General features: G+C 38.5%; 2 protein-coding genes across 5 annotated transcripts in view; one reads left to right on the forward strand and one right to left on the reverse strand.

Annotated features, from left to right (window-relative positions):
* Positions 1–6566, forward strand: part of Ace2 (angiotensin converting enzyme 2) — a 47243-nt gene extending 40677 nt beyond the window's left edge. The window contains exons 15-18 of one of the 2 annotated variants that reach the window (XM_040290398.2): positions 80–180; positions 1960–2076; positions 4063–4257; positions 5516–5728. In XM_040290398.2, coding sequence (XP_040146332.2) covers positions 80–180; positions 1960–2076; positions 4063–4257; positions 5516–5528 — 426 coding nt within the window. In that variant the 3' untranslated portion in view covers positions 5529–5728. Of the gene's footprint in view, positions 1–79; positions 181–1959; positions 2077–4062; positions 4258–5515 lie in introns of both variants that reach the window. The other variant, XM_005315994.5, reaches the window with a different exon arrangement.
* A 1251-nt stretch (positions 6567–7817) lies between these two features.
* The window catches only part of Bmx (BMX non-receptor tyrosine kinase), a 48143-nt gene continuing 33788 nt past the window's right edge, over positions 7818–22172 (reverse strand). For 2 of the 3 annotated variants that reach the window (XM_078035107.1, XM_078035108.1), the window contains 6 exons: positions 21670–21886; positions 20502–20566; positions 19012–19130; positions 14722–14879; positions 11414–11520; positions 7818–9285 (listed from right to left, as the gene is read on the reverse strand). In XM_078035107.1, the coding sequence (XP_077891233.1) occupies positions 11446–11520; positions 14722–14879; positions 19012–19130; positions 20502–20566; positions 21670–21886 (634 nt within the window). In that variant the 3' untranslated portion in view covers positions 7818–9285; positions 11414–11445. Of the gene's footprint in view, positions 9286–10086; positions 10123–11413; positions 11521–14721; positions 14880–19011; positions 19131–20501; positions 20567–21669; positions 21887–22172 lie in introns of all 3 variants that reach the window. The other variant, XR_013431917.1, reaches the window with a different exon arrangement.

A 22172-nucleotide genomic window follows, 5' to 3' on the forward strand; every position in this document is an offset into this window, starting at 1 on the left:
AAATAATGCCTGAGGAATATTGAGCTTTAAATATGTCTTAGGATCCCTAATGAGCAGCGCCTGTCTTCTCATTTTGCAGTACCAATGGAATGACAATGAGATGTACTTGTTCCGGTCATCTGTGGCTTACGCCATGAGAATGTATTTTTCAAAAGTCAAAAACCAGACCATTCCTTTTGGGTGAGTTGATTTGCTGAGTTCTTAGGTTCTCCAACCAGCAATTCTCTTACTCTTGAGTCTTCAAGTGAAATTGAGAAAAACCTCCTGCCAACTTTTAAACTTCTTGGACATCCTGAAGTTTGGGTGACTCTATTTAGGGATAATTGTGGTTTATTTAACGTGCAGATAGCAAGAACATTGTTCTTATTAAGCAGCTCTTGTTCTTATTAAGCTCTCTTGTCCAAATGCTCTTACCTACCCTTACCACTGAAAGAAAAAAAAAGAAATTTTCACTTTCATGGAGCTTATATTCTGGTTTGGGGTGGGGGGAGGGCGGAGAGAGAAAGAGAGAAGGTAAGTGAAATATGATAGTTTTGCGAGAGAGACTTACATTCCCTGCTTAGCCAATTTGCTTCCATGGACAATAAAGGAAGGGAATTCTAAATGAGTAGGATTTATTTAAGTGAGAAGAGAGAGAACTCTTGAGATGCCAGAAGAGGCCAGATAGCAATAAAACCCATGTTGGAAGTGCTAGCTTAAGGGCTCATATGGTTTGAGCATGGATCAAAATCTATGTTAAACGGGCACTGAAAACTTCACCAAGGCTATTGGCTGTGTCCTTGAGCCTGAGTTTTAATCCTTCCCTAACTCCTATTTGGGTTCACTCCCACCATGGATGTTTACCCCCCTCTCAGGTAGGAAGAAATGTTCCTGCTGGAAAGCCTCAAGGTCTTTTACTTTTGAAATAGGCCTTGATGGTGGCAGTAAATATTTCTGAGGATTAGCCTGGGGTGTGGTCTATGCCTTGGAGTAAGACCTTAATTGAGGCCCATTGCCTGACCCTTATCTATTCACAATAAGTGCTGGGGAGAAAGACACAATAGGAAAAAGATTAGGGAGTGCTGGGGAGTGGAGGAGCAGTTCAATTTTAACCCAAATGGTCAGGAAAAAAAAAAAAAAAAACTTCACTAATATTTGAGCAAATATGTGAAGTGGCAGAGAGAGTACCATGGGAGAAAATGTATCCGATGGGGGCCACAGCAGGCACAGACTCTGAGGAAGGACTGTCCTTGGCTTGTTGAAGGACCAGCAAGAAGGCCAGTATAGATGGAGTGGTATTTACTAGTAGGAGATTTGGGCATGGAGGGCTGGAATGGGTAAAGAAAGTTCTTCTGGGCCTTGAAGGCCATTCTACAGACTTTGGCTCTTATTCTGAGAGAGAGAGGTATTGATTCAAGGACTAGAGCCACATGATCCATCTTAGTTTTTACTAGTGTCACTCTGGCAGCTATGACAGCACAATCTTGTCACATTGTATGCTAAACCTTACTTTTTCCCTTCACCCATGAGTGTAACACCATGTTTTTTGCTGGGTGTGGTTGGGTGAGGGAATATTAACACACCATTTTTTTTCCCTGATATACTGAGCCATCTTTGCCTACCAAATTTTTTATCACAGTCCCAAGCTATCAATGATTTCTTGCTGATTCTCTTCAGTCTTTCAGTTGGAAATCTTCCTATCATTGAAAAAAATATGGATTTTTTTATGATAGAGGAAAGAGTGCCAAAATGTGACATATTTATTATTATTATTGCCAAATTTGCTCACTTTGCCTTTACAACACTTATATAGTTGATTTCATGTGTTTGGAGCATTGGTAAAGTTTTTTGGATCTTATCTCCTGTCATTGTTCCCTCTGCTCTGTGTCTGGCTAACTTAGTTTTACCAGGGGGGAATGTCATTCTTTTTATTGTGTCCTCTGAGCTCAAAGGGAAGATGTTGCTTTTGTTTCTCCACAGAGAGGAGGATGTATGGGTGAGTGATGAGAAACCAAGAATCTCCTTCAACTTCTTTGTCACTGCACCTCAAAATGTGTCTGACATTATCCCTAGAACTGATGTTGAAAAGGCTATCAGGTAACATTGTGCTTTCAAATAATCCATGTAAAGGGTGAAGGAGTTAACAAATGCAACAATAGCTAATATTTAGGGCCAGGCATTGTTGTGAATCATTCACATGTTTTGCCTCATCCCATGAATTTGGGTTTTAATTCTAGAAGAATCCAATAGCAGAGAAGGTAATAGGGAGGGTAAACATGATCAAAGTATATTATATGCATGTATGAAATGTCACAAAGAAACTTATATTTTGTACAATTAACATGCACTAAAATTTATTATGAAATGGTGTAAAGATGAAAAATAATCTAATGGCAAGAGAATTATCTTGATTTAGAATCCCCCAGAGGCAGGCCCTTAGGCAAGGGTTTAACTATAAGTAGTTTATTTGGGAGGCCATTTCAAGAAGCACTGATAAGAAAATGTGGACAGGCTATGGAGAAGGGAGGGAAGACAGTAGATTACACTTTATCACCACCATTGTCACGTAGAGCTTAATACTTCCTTGTGGGTAACTCTGGGAGAATGTGGGGAATGTGCACCTGACTTGTCCCATCAGAGAGTTGAGGGAGCTTGGTCATCATCCATTCACCATCACTCACCAGTCATGGGCTGGGAACTGCTTCAAGGTGACATTATTTCCCCAGCAGTGCTCACAGGCAAAGGGAAGTAGGTGTTGGCTGAAGGAAGTCTAACCAGCATGCATGGAAAATGCAGAAAGGACATGGACAGGTATTACCATCAGTTGCTAGAGGGACACTGACGGAGGATTCATTTGACTGCCCAAAGCCTGCAACAAGTTGACAAACATAGGATTCCTTGGACATTGGTTGTCCTCCATATTGAGAGAGGGACTTAGTATAGGCAATGAAGGCTTAGAAGAAATGGTTTGCTCTATTTGCCTCAGTTCTTTCCCACAAGACAGCAGAAGTCATGGATGCATTGATCTCATATATGGTTCTCCTTTTCACACACAAAAAGGCTTAATATAGCCACTGCTACTAGGGAGCTCAGTAGGTGGCCCTCTTGAGCTGCATCAGTGATGTTAATTGTCTGAAAGCAGATCTAAGACCAGCTGGGCAGAATATGCCTAGAAAATCTGGCTTGGTTGGGGTGTATGACTCAACCACACCCAAAGATTCAGTCACTGCTTCAGAAGTCTTGTCTCCAAAAACCAGTAGAAGTATTGGCTGAGATCTTTGTAAAAGAGATTAGCCTTCTTGGAGTCCCAGTCACCTACAGTACACCTCAAACTTTCTGATTCCAAAATGGCTTGAGATATGAACCCCCAAAGTTGCCAGGGGTTACATGGCTAATTCTGCTTTGGCCTCTTTCTCTCTCTGGTGTGTTCAGACCTCCTAATCTGGGATATACCCAAGGATAGGAGGATGTGATACTAGACACTTCAGTCTTTGATCCAGAATGTTCTCCATTTCAACTGTTTTTGTTTTAAAAGATCTTTATCCTTTTTTCTCCATAAAATTTAGCCATATCCCATCCCAGTGCTAGAGAAATTGGCCAAGGTCTCTTTCCTGTGTTACTCCTCAATGCTGGAAATTCTACTGTAGAAACTTGGGTGTAGGATGTGATTTATTTATACAAGAGAGATATCAAATTATCCTTTTCCATTATTTGATATCAAGTCACAGCAGATATACTCTGGCAGACAGGAAATTATTACCAAATTTGCTCACTTTGCCTTTAAAGCACAGCAGTCACAAATGCACAAATACCAACCATTTGCACATTTCCATATTTGCAATTCAGTTTTTCAGTGAAGCTGTTGGTAAATCTAATTTAGGTTCCAGATATCAAAGATACATAACTGTCAAAAAAATTCGTGTCTTTCATTAGACCTGATTGCCTAATTTCATTACTTTAGATGTATATTCTTATGATATACAAATTAAATTCTTTTCGGAACAATGATATAAAGAGTAAATAACTAAACACAATTTTATTTTGCCTAATTGTCCCCTTTACTGTTTCACTTTGGGGAAATAGAATGTCCCGGGGCCGCATCAATGGAGTGTTCCGCCTGGATGATAACAGCCTGGAATTCCTGGGGATTCAGCCGACACTTGGACCTCCTTACCAGCCACCTGTCACCATATGGCTGATTGTTTTTGGAGTTGTGATGGGATTGATAGTGGTTGGCATTGTCATCCTCATCTTCACTGGGATCAGAGATCGAAGAAGGTAAGTGTGCTTTCCTAGACCTATCTTCCAACAGGAAGATTTAGGGAATACTAATTGGAAAACTTCCAGTAAGTGGCAGGTTATATATTTCAGTTACTTAATTGGACAATTTTGCCCCCAAACATTCTGAGGCATTCTCTAGAAATTTACTAGCATTCACCTTCCTAGCAAGCCACATCTCCATATCATCTTAATTCATGGTCGGGTACTCTCAAATTTGTTCTTGAGTTGAAGATCAAAATTCACCGAGGATTTAAATCATTAAAGATCTGATTTATTTATTTACTTACTTATTTATTTTTTTCTTTTGATACCAGGGATTGAACCCAGGGACACTTAACCATTGAGACACATCCCCAGCCTTTTTTATTTTTTTTATATTGAGACAGGGTTTTGCTCAGTTGCTGAGGTTGGCTTTGAACTTGTGGTCCTCCTGCCTCAGCCTCCCAAGCCGCTGAGATTACAGGCATGTGCCACCATGCCCCGCTAGAGATTGGATTTCTAGTCTTACTTGACACTAGATTTTTTTCTGCTAACTTTAAGAAATAAGTTTCACTGGGCTTATGAAATAGGTTAATAATATTTTATAACATCTATACAAAACTATGCACACTTCAAATAGAACATGTTCTTGATTGAACCTCTGCATATATTAATTTATTTCACTTAATATTCTTCACTATAATTTTTAGTTCTCCAAAGTAGCTTCATTTTAAAAATCAGACATTGACTAGGTAGTACATTTCATATTTAGTTAAAATTGTTAAAAATGCAAAAGAATACAGAATCTTTGTCATCCTTTGCCTTTAAGTTTCCCCTCTTAAAGTTAACCAAAATGATCAGTTTCTTGGTGTTATATAGCTATATACACTTTTTTTAGTGTATGCAAATTATGTATAATATTCTGCATTTTTAATTTCCCACTCAATATGTTTTAGTGATCTTTCCATATCACTTGTACAAAGAGATTTCCATCTTTTTTTTTAGGGCAATGTGGTTTCCCATTTTATGGATAGATCATAATTTTGTTACCTAAGTCCTCTACTGGTAGACTTTTAATAAAAAGGTGCAATGGCTTAATGCAGTCAGGTTCTTGTGTGTGCCAATATAGGTGTAAGGTGAGTCCTAGAAGTGGGAGAGCTGGGTCAAAGTCAGTGTTCACTTCTAATTTTGATAAATATCACCAAATTGCTCTCCATAGTGGCTGAATCGGTGTATATTTTTATCATCAATTTATGAAATTTCTTTTTTCCCCCAGCTCGCGTCCTTAGACATGATACCATCAAGCCATTTGATCTTCATCAGTCTGATCAATGAAAAGTTTCCTTCTAACATCCATTTTATTTAACAGGAAAAATCAAACAAAACGAGAAGAAAATCCTTACGCCGAATCCTCCATGGAAATGAGTAAAGGAGAAAATAATCCAGGATATCAAAACAATGATGATGTTCAGACTTCATTTTAGAAAAATATTTTTCCTCTTAAGGTGATTTTATTGTATGTGCATGTTAATTTCATGGTACCAAAAGTATGAGATTATAAAAATGTTATTAAATATCAAAACTATGACTCTGTTCAGGAACAAGTGCCCAAAGACATCGTGATTGATTAGTGGGCATCTTCCCTGACCTTGCTTTCAGTATTTATATTTGTCTCTAAACTTGACTTCTCTTCTGATTTCCGATAGGAAGGCTGATGTTAGAGTAAAATAGGGAGAGTATGTCTTTGGCCTCACAGGCTAGCTAGAGACGATGGAAATGGAAACATTTATTGAGTAATCAGAGTTGGGAAAAAGAAGACTATCATGATAGAGAGTGTTGGACCTTTATGGAATCTATGCTGTGAGCTGCTGGGGCTGCCAGATTGAGAATGCTACACACTGTTCACTTTAATCCAAGTGCCAAAGATAAAGAATGGCACATTTTCTTTACATTAACTTAATCCAAATACTGCAGTAATTTTCTCAGAGTGATGTTTAGAATGGACCATGCCTTCTTCAGGGTGGCATGTCTAACAATGAAAGGAGAAGTCAGAGAACAGTAGAGAATATTATTTTTTCACTTTCAAGCTACTTGATCAACATCTCCCTGACAACACAAAACTAGCACAAGGGCCTCCATGAACCTCCAGAGAATGTCTGATAGAAACTTGCTTCCTTTGTTCTTTAACTGTAGAGTGAGTGGAAACTCCATCTGAGTGTTCATCCTGTGAAGTGGATACCCAGTCTCTTAAATCTTTTGTATACCCACTGTATCTGAGAAGTGCTGAGCACAAAACAGACACGCAATAAATACTTATTAGATATATACACTCTTGTAGTCTTATGTGTTCTTATATGCTGGGATTTCTGTCTGTTCTATCTGCTTTTCATTTCCGTGGACAAAATTGTCATCTTACTGTCCGAGACCTTTGACCTCCCAAATGTGTTGGAAGATATCCTAATTCTCAAATTGCTTTATTGGACAAAGAAATTGTAAAATCAGGTCAAAAAGAGATGTATATATTTTGTATTATACTGTCAGGTTAGGAAGCAAACCTAGTACTACTTTTATTTCTTAGAGTACCCAGCCCAGTTCTGAGCACAGCATCTACTACCTACTTGAAGATTGTAAAACTAGATTAAATAGATTAACATATAAAAAGTTTACCCATTGAGCACATATATATGGAAACCAGCATAATGTCAGAGTAACTCATGCTTAATAAATTTGATGTGATAATGGTAATGGTGGATCAATTCCCCCAGTCAGGAGAGAATGACTTTCAAAATCCTCTATAAAATTGCTTCAAGATAGCTAAATCAGGCCGAGTCATTTGAAGCTCTTCAGTATCTTTTTAATTATACTCAGGTAGCAAAACTGGAACTCTTTATTTTCGCATGAAACCCATGTCTGTCTTTATCACCTTCGACCTCACTTTCACGTCATTCCTTGGGCCCACAGCTTGGGATAACTTACAACAACATCTCCTTATTTACATACCCATTTCATTGGCATCCTTGTATCTTGAGTATGTCCTATCTTCTCTAACACATCATGACAATCTTCTGCCAAGCTTCTTGTTATCTAAACATTCCTTATAATTGCCACATTCTCTTTATGAAGTTCTCAGTCCTTGTTTTGGTTCAACTCAGTGCAAAAATAACCTCTACAGGAACCAACTTCATCACCTAACACCTTCAAAAGAGCCTCCCCAGCCAATGGAAAGGATCCATGGGTACACGACATAATGTTCAGCTGTAACTCAGAATTTAGAAAAACCTGCTCATTTCCCTACGTGATTTTGGGGTTTTCACCAGTGCCGTTCTCACTTTGTCCCCCAGGTGAAGCTTTGTGGTCCTTTGCCTGTGCAATAGATCCTCTAAGAGGATGGAGACTCTACAAAGAGCGTCTTACACTGAGCCTAGGATGTGAATTGGCAAAATGTGACCTGTGGGCCAAATCCCACCCATCATCTGCCTTCCTGTGGCCAGAGTTAGGAATGACTTTTGTATTTTTGAATGGCTGCAGGAAGAGTAGAATGATATTTCATGACACGTAAAAATGATAGGCAATTCATATTTCATTGTCCATAAATGAAGTTTTATTGGAATCCAATTACATCCATTCATTTTCATATTGTCTAGGGTTACTTTCATGCTACAAAGCAGAGTTGGGTAGTTGACTCGGAGATGGTACAGTTCACAAAGCCTTGTTTATTTTTTGGGAGGAGGGGTACTGAGGATTGGACCTAGGGCTGTTTTACCACTGAGCCATATTCTCAGCCCTTTAAAAAAATTTTTTTTTTTTTTGAGACAAGATCTCTCTAAATTGCTAAGCCCTCACTAAACTACTGAGGCTGGTCTGAAACTTGTGATCCTCCTGCCTCAGCCTCCTGAGTTGCTGGGATTACAGGAATACACCACCTTGCCCGTCTCACAGGGCCTTTTCCAGGCAAACTTTGCTGACTAAGGAAGCAAGGGTTAAATGAAATTATGAATGTGAACAAGCCATCATGGAGTTCAGAGACAAAAGGAACATCTGTTTATAGAATCAGAAGACATTCACTAAGTGTTTACTTCCTAGGAATTTAATTATTTTTTATGGGATGGGGTTGGTAGAAAAGTAATCAAAGCAAAAAGGGCAGATGCTACCTTCCTCTCCCCTGATGTCTGTCAATGAATTATTCTCCCTCATTTGAAAGCCATGCTTTCCCCATTAAGTAAAGATGGGGCCTTAGGTCCAATCTCTCCTCATTCACTTAAGAGTCAGAGTCAGAATCAAAATTGAGAAACTCAAATTTATAAGTCTACTATGTTAGAATCTTTCTCTTAATTAATTCAAGCAGATATGATATGGATTTTGCTAGACTCTCTTGACTTTGCATTTCACTTTTAGCAGATCAGAAAAAGCTCAGCAAGACTTTTGGACTTCATCTAGAAAATCTCTTCTCTGAAGTTGCTCTCTGGCTTGCCCTTTGGGAAAGTTTCTTAACAAAGAAGTCTGGGCCTTTTTCTTTACTCCCCTGAGAATGTGGGCAGACTTCTGTTTAAAATTATAACCATGAATGCTGCATATCACCACAAAACACAATTAAACCACATTTTAAAAGTCATTATGCATTTTTTAAATATATGAAATTTTTTTGTTTTTATTGTTTTTTGTTTTGGGGGGTTTGGGGTTTTTTTGTTTGTTTGTTTGTTTGTTTGTTTGTTTGTTTTGCTCCTCTTGGACTTATTTTCTGGTAAGCCTCTAGTGGTACCTTAAATTCTTGCTTAACTTGGTTTCAGGAGTCAGGTTTCTAAGCAAAGCTTTATTCTCTTTTCATAGTAAACAATTCTGTATTGTTTGAATTTTGCAACAAGCATGTACTACTTTTGTTATAAAGCAGATTATTTTTTAAAAGATCAAATAGACAAAAATAAGGACAATAAAGGAAAACAATCAAGAGGGACACCAAAAACAAAGATTAACGGTCTGTGATGCAGGTTCCCACTGGTCTGCAGGCTCATAGAGAAGGAAGGATTGTGTCACTTGTTCCTTCTCTTCCTGTGGGTAGGAAAGAATGGGGCACACAGCAATTACAAAATAAAAGAATAAATGAATGAATGTATAAATGACATGGTGATTATTTTTAAAGTACATTTCATTATATATTGAGATTTGTGTACCTCTATTCAAAATAGATGATGATCAAATGTTAATTTTCTTTTTGGGGGGGATTGAACTCAGGGGTACTCAACCACTGAGCCACATCCCCAGCCCTGTTTTGTATTTTATTAGAGACAGGGTCTCACTGAGTTGCTAAGCACCTCGCTAAATTGCTGCGGCTGAACTCGTGATCCTCCTGCCTCCACCTCCTGAGCCACTGGGATTACAGGCATGCACCTGGCCTTAATTTTCTTTTTTTTAAAAAATTTTTTATTCACTGATAGACAGCAAGCCTTTAATTTATTTGTTTATTTTTATGTGGTGCTGAGGATTGAGCGCAATGCCTCACACATGCTAGGCAAGCACTCTACCACTGAGCCCCAGCCTCAAATGTAAATTTTCTGTTGAAATAAAGGAATCATTAATTAAATGTCAATAAATGAATAAGTAAGAGAGAACATTTGAGCTATCTGGTGGGTGAGGGAGTAAACAGGATGTCTCTTAAGGGAGAGTATTAATTTTTATCTGAAAAATAACAGTAGGGTTTAATTGGAGTTTTTTGCTTTTTTAAATAGTGTCCCGTATAGCATTTCTTTCTCCCTTCTTGATAATACAGAAAAGACAATGAAATATTCCAAAAGATACTAAAAAAAAAAAAAACCTAGAGCTGGGGTTGTGACTCAGTGGTGGTGAACTTACCTGGTATGTGTAAGGCACTGGGTTTGATTCTCAGCACTGCATATAAATAAATGAATAAAATAAAGGTCCTTAAATAAGTAAAAAAAATAAATAACAACAAAAACAACCCTAATGGAGTCAGCAACAGATTGCAAAGTAGGACACTCCCATAAACATTCTAAAATTAAGAAATACCCTTTATAATAGTCTTATATTTTAGCTTCTTGAAGCTAAAATAGTACTTCTGCATCTTTGTGTTAAGATCCAAGACTGAAATTGAAACTTCAGCTGTCAAACAAGCCAAAAGCCCCAGAGCTCCAAATTCAAGAATGTAAAATGATTCAAAAACATCAATTTTAGAAAAAGACCCTGGTTTCACTGAGTTGTGATTGATCATAGTCAAGGTTAAGGCTAAGGTTAAGGAAAAAGATATCAAATTGTACCTTAGCATCTTTTAAAATTTGCTCTATGTGAAACACGTTTAATATATTGTTGAATAATATTATTTAACTTTAGTTTTATATATGTATATATGAGGTAAACAATCGGTATTCTAATCTGGATATCAGATGATAGTTGTGCCATTTGGATTGAATCATGGACCACAAAACAATGCCCCACCACAAAATGAGGTGCACTCGGGTAATTCAAATGACAGCATTAGCAATGTCTGGGAGCTTGTGAAAACATACAGATTTACAGGCAGCACTCGGGCCTGCTCTGTCAGAATCTCTGGGGCTGTTCCTAGAAATCTGTGTTTAATAAACTCTCCATTTAAAAATTTAATTTAATTCTCATGCATGCTAAAGTTTGAGACCACTGACTTACAAAGGCAAATGTCCACATTTCTGCACCTGATAGTATATTTAATTATCATAATGACAACAGAAAGAAAAGAACAAGTATCTAACAAATAATTTTTCAATTCTACCCAATCCTGACACATGCTACACACTCTCTCCATATTGCAATATGAAAATGTACTTCTGCTACAGACTGGGAAGTGTTACAATAAAAGCAGCATAAAGGAAGTTACTAATTTGAGCTACATTTCAAGGAAATTTTTTATTTCCTATCTTACTCATTTCTAGATAATATGAACAGACAAACAGCATGCAGAATGCTATTAAGAACTAGCTAAATTACATTGGGACTTGCCACTTTTCTTCTGTTCAATATTTTTTAGTTGTAGATGGACATAATATCTTTGTTTTATTTATTCATTTTATATGGTGCTGAGGATCTAACCCAGTGCCTCACACATGCTAGACAAGCACTCTACCACTGAGCCCCAGTCCCAGTCCTGCTAATTTCCTTTTAAAGAATGAAAATGTTGGCCAATATTTACATTCATTCTCATCAGCACTTCTAATTTCTTCTTCAAGGCTTGTCTTTTTCCCGAAGTGGTTCAATGGAAGATAGGAGTTGCTGAAATGTGGGTCGCTTTTCTGGAAGCTAAATTAAAGAAATATCCAGTGTTTTAGATAGTGAAAGTTATAATTAAAAATTTTAAAAAATCAAATATTTATACTTAAGTCCTAAAGCTAATAACTTTTGAAATGTGAAAGCCATAGATATTTCTGGTAAGGAACAAGGCAAGGGGCCTGCTATATCCATCACTCTGAACATCATATTGAAGATATTAGAATGTGAAAACACTTAAAGGCCTATCATCCCAATGGCTCGGGAGGCTGAGGCAGGAGAATTGCAAGTTCAAAGTCAGCCTCAGCAACTTAATAAGGCCCTAAGCAATTCAGGGACACCCTGTCTCTAAATAAAATGTAAAAAAGAGCTGGGGATGTAGCTTTGTGGTTGAATACCCCTGGTTCAATCCCTAGTTAAAAAAAAAAAAAAAAAAAAAAAAAACTACAGCCTCATAAATTGAAAAAGGAAAATTATTATTTTTTCGCATAGACATAATTGTGTGCCTGGAAAACCCAAGAGGATCAATGATAGAACCAACTCAAGTGATAAAGGAATGTACCAGGAGAGCAGGATATAAAATTAAGATACAAAATCAATAACCTTCACATATACCTACAACGACCAGTTAAAAGATATCACAGAAAACTCGATTTTTCTTTTTTTTTTTAATATTTTGTTTTAGTTGTAGTTGGACACAATACCTTTATTTTTTATTTACTTATTTTTATGTGGTGCTGAGGATCAAACATGCTAGGTGAGCACTCTACCGCTGAGCCCCAACCCCAGCCCCTGAGAAAACTCGATTTCTAGTAGCAACATCATCAAAATGAAATACTTAAAAATGTACTTCCCCTCCCCAATGAGGAAAGCTTTAAAACACTGCTGAAAAATACATACGTTCTAGAATGAGTCATGTCGGTATTATAAAGATGTCAAGTTTCTCAAATGAAATACAGTCTCCTAACAAATATGAAAGAGTTTGTTTCAAGCTAAACAAATTGATTCTTTGGTTCATAAATTGTTAAAATATGCAAAATGGCTAGGGAATTATAGAAAAAGGTGATTAATGTGGGGAGGGGTGGTGTGTTAGCCTACTCAGTATTAAAACATTGTCCAGTCTCTAGATATTTAAAATAATGTGGTGCTACCACATGAATGAGAGAACAAAGAACAGAAGAGGAAGTCCTGAAATAAATCCAAATATATATATGTAAATTTAGAGTAACATTAGGGTGGCATTTCACTACAATTAAGGTGGTATCTCATCTCTGGAGATAAGATGGTCTTTTGATAAATAGTGCTTCCAATAACTGAATAAACATTTAAAACAATCCACTTGGAGCCATACTTCATACTGTATAGCATAACAAACACAAACTAGATCAGAGACTTAAATAAAAAATAATGAAAAGTATTAGAGGAAAATCTGAGCGAATTCCATTATAATTTGGGTGTGGGAGAGCCTATGTGACTATGACTTAATTTCCAGAAGCAATAAAAGCAAATATTGATATATTCAGCTATATTTAAAAAGATGTTTGCATGGCCAAAACAAACAAACAAAAACACTTAAATCAAAATATAGCTGAAAAACTGAGAGGAAATATTTGAAAATACAGCTTATATCTCAGACAAAAATTAATATACCTGATATATAAAGAAATTATTAACACCTGATAGAAAAAAAAGGGAATTATAGGTCTCAGAAAGATATATAAATGAGGGTCTGGGGATAAGGCTCAAGTAGTAGCGCGCTCGCCTGGCATGCGTGAGACACTGGGTTCGATCCTCAGCACCACATAAAAATAAAATAAAGATATTGTGTCCACCTAAAGCTAAAAAAATAAATTTAAAAAAGAAAGATATAAAAATGACCCTTAAATATAAGAAAAGAGGCTCAACCTCATTCATAATTAAAGATATACATATTAAAGCTATACTGAAATGCCATTTTTCATCATCAGATTAACAAAAATTTGAAAGCTGATAACGATCTCCATTGGTGACAGAAACAGATATTCACTTCCATTGCTAGCAGGGCAACCCCTGTGAAGAATAATGCATATGCTACTTCTTTGTAAGAAAAAAAGAGAAACATACAGCCATTTTTTGCACAAGGAATTCCCAGAAGGATAAATCAGAATCTAATGAAATATTTGAATGTTCTTTAATCTTTTTATGATTTGAAAGTTGCAAAGTAAAATATTAAAAAACAGGGGGAACCCAAATCTCTAAACTCTACTCACCATATGCAGAATCTTTAACTGGGTATTGTCTCTGTGCAATCCTCTTCATAGATTCTGTCATAACTCATAGTTTCATGGACCAACCATGAGAAGCAGGCAGTTCCTCCCTATTTAGGGCCCCTGTCTATCTGATGGGCCAGTCATATTCCCAGGAGCTAGAGTTGAGAGGCCCAGGAGGTGCCCAGCTTCGTCTGAAAAACCCTTTTCTGCTCTTCTTCTTCAGACAGGTGACAGCAGTAAGTCAGCCTGGTTGTGAGTGGTCTGACCCTTTAGTGCAGCCTGAGACTCTTGGACTATAATTTTGGGGTAGGAAAGGGTAGGGGAAACTATTCGTCCAAGTGGCATAGGGTGGGGAACTACAAAGTGCCCAAGTTCTAGGAAAGCATTTAAGGCTATGTGATAAAATATTGTTATAGGATATAATCACTCAGTAGTTGCAAGCCTCCTAACATCTCTGTGCTCCACTGTAAAATAGTACTTTCCTCGAAGGATTATTGTATGGATTGGGTAAATTACTATCGAGTCCTTAGAACAGTACCTGGTATATAGTCAGCACTTTCTGTTTGTTATTGCACATATAATTGCAAAGCAGCCATGCACCAAGCACTATGTTTGGAGCAGTGGTGACACGCTCAGCAACTCAGTGAGACCCTGTCTCTAAATAAAATACAAAATAGGGCTGGGGATGTGGCTCAGTATCGAATGCCCCTGTGTTCAATCCCCAGTACCGCCCAAAAAAAATTCTAAAAAAAATTTATAAAGTTCATAGTATGGTGCTAGACACAAGTCTTTCAGTAAATTGTCAGCACCTGAACTGACAATTTGTTTAGATCTCAACCGTTTGAAGACAGAAGCCAGGGGCCATTTCCACCTCTTCTCTATCTAGCAAGTGCTTTCCCTGAAAAAAATTTTGTCCCAGTGGTGATACAGCAACCACCCTGGATGCACTCGGGACCCCTTCCAGCTTACTCGTGGGTGTACTTGCCTCGTGCCAGCAGCTGTACATGATCTGGTAGATGGTGTCCGACGCCAGTTGTGGCTGGTAGAGCCTATGGCCCTGGGAGACCTTCACAACCACCTGGGAGTTGTCATACAAGTCATAGGGCTGCTTCCCCAGGGTGAACACCTCCCACATCAGGATCCCTGCACCACACCCAAGGGGTGGTCAACAGACAAAAACAAAACAAGACCAAAAAAACAAAGAGTCAACATGAGAAGGCACAGAGTGTGAATTAGCTCATCCAGGTACAGAAGGCCATGATCAGAGCCAGGGATCCCTGGGAGTGAGTCCTAGGGAAAAGGGCAGGCATGGAGGGTGGGACTGTGCCTTCATTTCTGGAGCCCAAGGTCTCTTCCTCCATCCCATGAGATCAGTCTAACTGTGCTTGTTGGAAAAAGATTGAATGGCAAGGGCAGTGCAGAGGAGGCCACTTGGGGCCAAGATTCTTGGGCCTTTCCAGGCAGGCAGCTGGGGCCTCATTCTGCTCACAGTGACAACAACCTGTATAGGGAGCCCTGGCCCCAACCTTTATGAGTAATCAATTGAAGTCCTCACCCCCTCTTTCTCTGCTTTGATGCTTATCTGCAACAACTTCATTGCACGAATTACCTTTCAGAGGAAGTAAAGATAAAATCAGCCAAGCACAGTGGCACACACCTGTCATCCCAGCGGCTCAGAAGGCTGAGGCAGGAGAATCATGAGTTCAAAGCCAGCCTCAGCAACTTAGCGAGGCCCTAAGCAACTCAGGGAGACCCTGTCTCTAAATAAAATACAAACTAGGGCTGGGGATGTGGCTCAGTGGTTGAGTGTCCCCTAGTTCAATCCCTGATACCAAAACAATTAAAAAAGATAAAATCATTGATGATGTTCCCCTTCTCTTGCCACTGCCTTTCCCTTCAGCATTTTTGTGTTCAATTTCAGGGTGTTCACAATCCTTCAGGGCATGTGGACTCCACATTAAGAAACCGAGTTCTGGTCATGATGGCCAAGAGGGTGGCATTTGAAATCAGTCAGAACTTTTTTTTTTTTTTTTTTTTTTTGATACCAGGGATTAAACCCAGGGGCCCTTAACCACTGAGCCACATCCCCAAACCTTTTTATTTTTTATTTTGAGACAGAGTCTTATTAAGTAACTTAGGGCCTTGCTAATTGCTGAGGCTGGTCTTGAACTTGCTATCCTACCACCTCAGCCTCCAGAACCACTGGGATTAAAGGAGTGAGCCACCATCATCCGGCTCTGTCAGAACTTTTAAGCCAAGTTCTGCCACTTATAGGCTGGGTAGATTCCTTAGTCGCTCCCAGCCTCAGTTTCCCTGCGTATAAAAGAGTATTTATACCACATGTACTTGCCATGAAGATTCAGTAGGACATGGCATGCAGTATACTTGAAAGTCTTCCAGGACATTTTAAGTGCTGTCTGAATAGTGCTGTTCTGTCTAAGGACAGAGAATTTCAACATTCTGCCAAATTCAAAACCTTGGAAAACCAGAAGAAAATTTTTCTAAAGCCATAACTGAGATACTCTTTTTTTATTTCAAGGTTACAGATATTTTTGGTAAGATATGTATAAATAAAGCAATCTTTTAAGTTGTTGTGACTCTTTTTTTGGTACCAGGAATTGAATCCAGGGGTGCTAAACCACTGAATCACATGCCCAGTGTGACTCCTCTTTTAAAAAAAGAAAAAGAAAAAAAAACACATTCTAAAACAACTATCCAGGAGAGTGCTGCTCCCTCACAACCGTCTCTTTGGAAGTCTAAACATTTATTTCAAGGTTAACATCACTGCTAAAAAAATCAGTGGGGATTCTCTTTGGGAACTGCTTTCAGAGGCCCTGATTCATTTTGTATATCCACACGGGGGAAAAAAATGAAGACTGGATTATTGTTTGTAAGCAGCCAGGAAATATCTAGAGCCAAGTTTTATTGCAAAAAGTGAATACTCAGACTGGATAGGCTGAGTTTTGGCCAAAACCAAGTTAAAACTATTAAATGATAGTGCTGATTTTTAAGATATCATTCATTAGACATATCAACTGATGTGTGGACATTGAAACTAATTTTGACAACAAGGTACAAAATTTAATCAATACAAAAATGACATTAACTATTCAGCAAAATGCTAGCTTCATGATTTTTCTTTTCTGTGTATATTGGATTTTTTTTCCAATGAATAATGCCAAATATCCAAAGGGAAGAGTTATTTTTAAAAATGTTGTCACATACCCAACAACTTAGGAAGCTAAGGTAGGAGGATTGTGAATTCAAGAATGGCCTCAGCAACTTAGCAAGGCCCTAGGCAACTTAGCAAGACCTTGTCTCAAAATAAAAATTGGGCTGGGGACATGGCTCAGTGCTTGAGCACCCTGGGTTCAATTCCCAGTACCCCACCCCCCCCAACCCCCCACCCCCGCCAAAAAGAAAACCTGTGTCTCATAGAAAAATAAATGACTAATGAAATGTTTCTTTTCGGGGACCATCTTGCAAGTGTTAAGCAGTAAGTCAAATTGCACTTATGAACTAAGACAGGCATGAAATAGGTCTGTCATATTTAATATGTTTTATAATTTTATGATAATTTAGATTACTTATCCTGGACTCCATTTGACAGTGATTGAAAACAGTGCTGACATTCTCATCACATTAAAAAAAAAACTCAAAATTTATAGAGTCACAAGAATTGATTCCCTTTCCTAATTACCTTTACCAATTTTTTTTTTCAGTGCTAGGGATTGAAGCCAGGTCCTTGAACATTCCAGGCAAGCACTCTACCACTAAATTTTAATTTAGATATTTTAATAAAATAGGATTTAACAAAATTCTTATGTAAAGGGCTGCCTAATAAACATTTTAAGCTTTGTGAGTCATGTGGCCTCTGTGGCAACTACTCTCCTCTGCTGTTGTAGCATAAAGTCAGTCACAGACAATGTGGAATTAAATGACCATGGCTGTGTACCAATAAAACTTTATTTATAGGTGGGCATAGTGGTACACACCTGAAATCCCAGTGGTTTAGGAAGCTGAGGGAAGAGGATTGTGAGTTCAAGGCCAGCCTCAACAATTTAGCAAGGCCCTAAGCAATTTAGTGACACCCTGTCTGTAAATAAAAATATTTTTTAAAAAGGTCTGGGGAAGTGGCTCAGTGGTTAAGTGCCCCTGGGTTCAATCTCTGGTACAACAACAACAACAATAACAACAACAACCAAAAAACCCTTTATTTACAGAAATAGGTCACCTGTTTTTTTTCCTGCCCCCAATCTAAACTATGAATTTTAATAAGGAAAGGAGACTACTTGAAATGAGGACTGAACTTGCTCTTGTTTGGGTCTTGATGTCCTCTAAAGACCATATGTCAAAGGCTTGGTCCCCAGGTTGATGCTATTGGGAGGTGTGGACACTTTAAAAGGTGGGGCTTAGTGGAAGGTCTTTAGGTTCTTGGGAGTGTGCCCTTAAAGGGGCTAGTGGGTCCCCTGCTCCTCCTCTTCTTCTCTTTTTTTTTCCTTAATTTTTTTATTAGTTATTGATGGATATTTATTTATTTGTTTGTTTATATGTGTTGCTGAGAATCGAACCCAGTGCCTCTCACATGACAGGCAAGTGCTCTACCACTGAGCCATAACTCTAGCCCCTCTTCTTCTCTTTTTTTTGCTTTCTGGCTATGAGGTGAGCAGCTTTGCTCCACCATGTGCTGCCTCACCACAGGCCCCAAAGCAATGAAGCCAACTGATCATGGACTAGAACCTCCAAGACTGTGAGCCAAAACAAACCTATCCTCTTTATAAGTTGATTATGTGAGATATATGTTATAGTGATGAAAAGCTAATACTAAGCTGAAGAAAGTGCTGAGTCATGTCTGATGCTTCCATTAGGGATGCCCAAAGAATTGGTCTATTCAGAAGGGAATAGTTATCAGTTACTTTCATACAGAAAATGACTCCATCTTAAGTCTTTCAACTTTCTGGATTTTAAGCAAACTCAGATTTAGTTTTTAATGACTCCTTTAAAAAATGTTTGAAATCTTCATTGGAAGAGTTTTTATCCCCTTTGACTTTATGAAAAAAATGTAAGGAGGATGTAAATTATGCGATGTGCACAGGACATCCTAACACCCAACCTAAGAAGGTAAGTCATCTTCTTCAATTTCTTGCTTGTCTCAAGCCATATGTATAATTTTGTAAAATGGCCTCTTTAAAATGGATGTTGTTGCACTTGTGGTTTCCTGTTGTGGAAGCCAGCTTTTGTAACAGGGCCAGGTCCTGTGTGGCCACTTCCTTACCGAATGCCCATACGTCTGACTTGCTGCTGTATTTGAAGTAGTGAAACACCTCTGGGGCTGACCACTTGACTGGAAACTTTGTTCCTACTGAGCTCACATACTGGTCATCAAGAACATACCTAGGGGGAAACATCAACACAGACATTAAGTACATGGTGATGCAAAATGGGAAGACCTCTGTTATGGTATAGATGTGGTATCCCCCAAGAGCTCACATGTGAGACAATGTAAGAAGGTTCAGAGGAGAAATGATCTGATTGCGAGAGCCTTAACCCAATCCGTGAATTGATGCCTGATGGGATTAACTGAGTGGTGACTGGAGGCAGGTGGGGTGTGGCTGGAGGAGGTGGGGCATTGGGGGCATGGCTATAGGGTATATATCTTGTATCTGGAGAGTGGAGTCTTGCTCTCTGCTTCCTGATCATCACGTGAGCTACTTCCCTCTGCCACACTCTTCCTCCATGATGTTCTCCCCCAAGGAATGGAGCCTGCTGTCTATGCATTGAGACCTCTGAAACTGTGAGTCCATAAACAAACTTTTTCTCCTTTATAATTGTTCTGGTTGGATCTTTTAGTCGCAGCTGCAAAAAAGCTGACTAAAACAACCTCTGCTGGCCACTATTGCCTGGGTGGTGGAATAGGCTGGTGAAGGGCATCCAGAATCTTAGCTGAATGAATGCCCTGGTTTTCTGGATCTTTTGCTTTCCTTTCCATGTGTCAGTTTAATTAAAAGCTTCTCATGATTTGCAAATATTTAGAAAATGTAACTTTGAAAATAGCAAAACATGAATGAAAAAATGGTAAATAGAGGAAAACACAAAAAATAGACAAATGAAAAAAATCACTCAGAATCCCACCCTGAAGATGACTGTGATTCTATCTCTCAAGGTATATTTTTGCTTGTATTTTCTGATCTTTTTTCTGGTATTACATATTGAACTCAGGAGAGCTTAACCACTGAGCCACATCCCCAGCCCTTTTTATTTTTTATTTTGAAACAGGGTCTCACTGAGTTGTTTAGGGCCTTGCTAAATTGCTGGAATGGTCGGAAGAACTTGGGGTAGACTCTATTTTTTACTTTACATACTAATGCTATATTTCTTATAATATATGCATATTATTTATATAATTAGCAGAAGGAATACCATGTATTTGCTCACAAAAAAAAAAAACCCTAATACAGGGACTGAGGCTGTGGCTCAGTGGCAGAACACTTGGCTAGCATGTGTGAGACGCTGGGTTCGATTCTCAGCATCACATATAAATAAATGAATAAAATAAAGGTCCATACATCTAAAAAAATTTAAAAAAATAAAAAGAAACCCTAGTACACAAACAAAATGAATCAACTAGACAAAATAAGAGAATGAAAATTTCAGAAGTCAAAAAATTGAATATAATTGATAAGAATGCTACACAGCAAAATATGTTAGAAATCTCTACTGTAATATCAAACATCAGGGAAAAAAAAAAGCTGATTATTGGCTTACCTTGTCATTCCAAAATCAGAGACTTTTACAGACAGGTCACTGTCCACCAGGCAGTTCCGAGCAGCCTTTGGAGGAAAAACAAATCTCTGAGTGATAAAAGTACCCAAGAATTTCCTGATATCAGAATCACTTTTTTTCTGCTGCAGCAGAATTCTAGGCAAAATCTAATATTGCCTATAATAACCCCAAATGCTTTTTTGTGGGGGTACTGGGGTTGAACTCAGGGGCACTCGACCACTGAGCCACATCGCCAGCCCTTTTTTGTATTTTATTTAGAGATAGGGTCTCACTGAGTTGCTTCATGCTTTGCTGTTCCTGAGGCTGGCTTTGAACTTGTGATCCTCCTGCCTCAGCCTCCTGAGCCACTGGGATTACAGGCGTGCACCACTATACCAGGCTCCAAATACTTTGAAGTTGTCTTTTTTTCTCCTTGCAGTTTTCAATTTTTTCAAAATACAAATGTGTTTCCCATAAGAATTTTCACCCAGCACCCATTCTTGTCAAACAATATGAAAGTATATATTTAACACACAACATTAGCTTACCAAGGAGAGAGGAAAAATTTCTAGGTGCTCTTTCTACCACTGGATACTGAACTTTAACAAATATTTTGAAGTCATATAAACACTGCACCAGTGACTTATAGAATGAATACACTGGCCTGATGGGCATGGCATGTTTGTATGCACCACAAGAACATCTCTAAAAATGGACCTCAGGTAATGCCACCCACAATGCTCTCCATTCCATTCCCATCCCAACCCAAGGATCCACAAATTTCATTTCCTTTTTTTTTTTATATATATATCAGGGATTAAACCCAGGGGTGCTTAACCACTGAGCTACATTCCCAGCCCTTTTCATTTTTTACTTTGAGACAGGGTCTCATTAAGTTCTAAGTTGCCTTGGGCCTTAGTAAGTTGCTGAGGTTGGCCTCCAACTTGCAATCCTACTGCCTCAGTCTCCCAAGTTGCCTGGATTATAGGCGTGCACCAACATGCTCAGCTCTAAAGTCATGATTTTTATTACAAAAGTGTTATGTGCTTATACAAGTTACAAGTAAGCAAAGTAAAAGAGAGGATGCCCTCCTTGCTATCCTTCCGAGTGGCCCATCCCTGGAGGTGGACACTTCCTTTCCATTCTTCGAGCTTCCAGTGGCTTAGCTTACCAAGTCCCGGTGTATGAATTGGTGACTCTCCAAGAAAGCCATGCCTTCACAGACATCATAGCACATTTCTAAGAGCTGGGAGGGTTCTAGTCCTTTTCCATGACTCTTCAGATAATTGAGCAAACAGCCGTTAGTTATATATTCAGTCACTATGTATATGGGATATTTCTTTGAACACACTCCATAGAATTTAACCAGCTTGGGATGGTTGAGTTTCCTGGAAAGAACAGATTTTCAAAGTTCAGTGCTCTACTCCATTTTCCAGATGCCCTGAAAAAGAAGGATTGTCAGTACAAAGTTTAAATATGCTTTTAATCTGAAATAGGCTAGGATTTGCAATTTCAATTATCTTTAACAAAACCCCTACTGTAATATTGTTTTCATACCCTGATACTTGGTTCCTCCAAAGTAGAGGGATCAGTTGCACTGGTTTGCCTGGGACTGAGGGGTTTCTGAGATACAGAAGTTTCAGTGGTACGTCCAGGAAAGTCCCAGGTAAACCT

Source organism: Ictidomys tridecemlineatus, chromosome X (genome assembly GCF_052094955.1).
Source record: "Ictidomys tridecemlineatus isolate mIctTri1 chromosome X, mIctTri1.hap1, whole genome shotgun sequence".
Taxonomy (NCBI): domain Eukaryota; kingdom Metazoa; phylum Chordata; class Mammalia; order Rodentia; family Sciuridae; genus Ictidomys; species Ictidomys tridecemlineatus.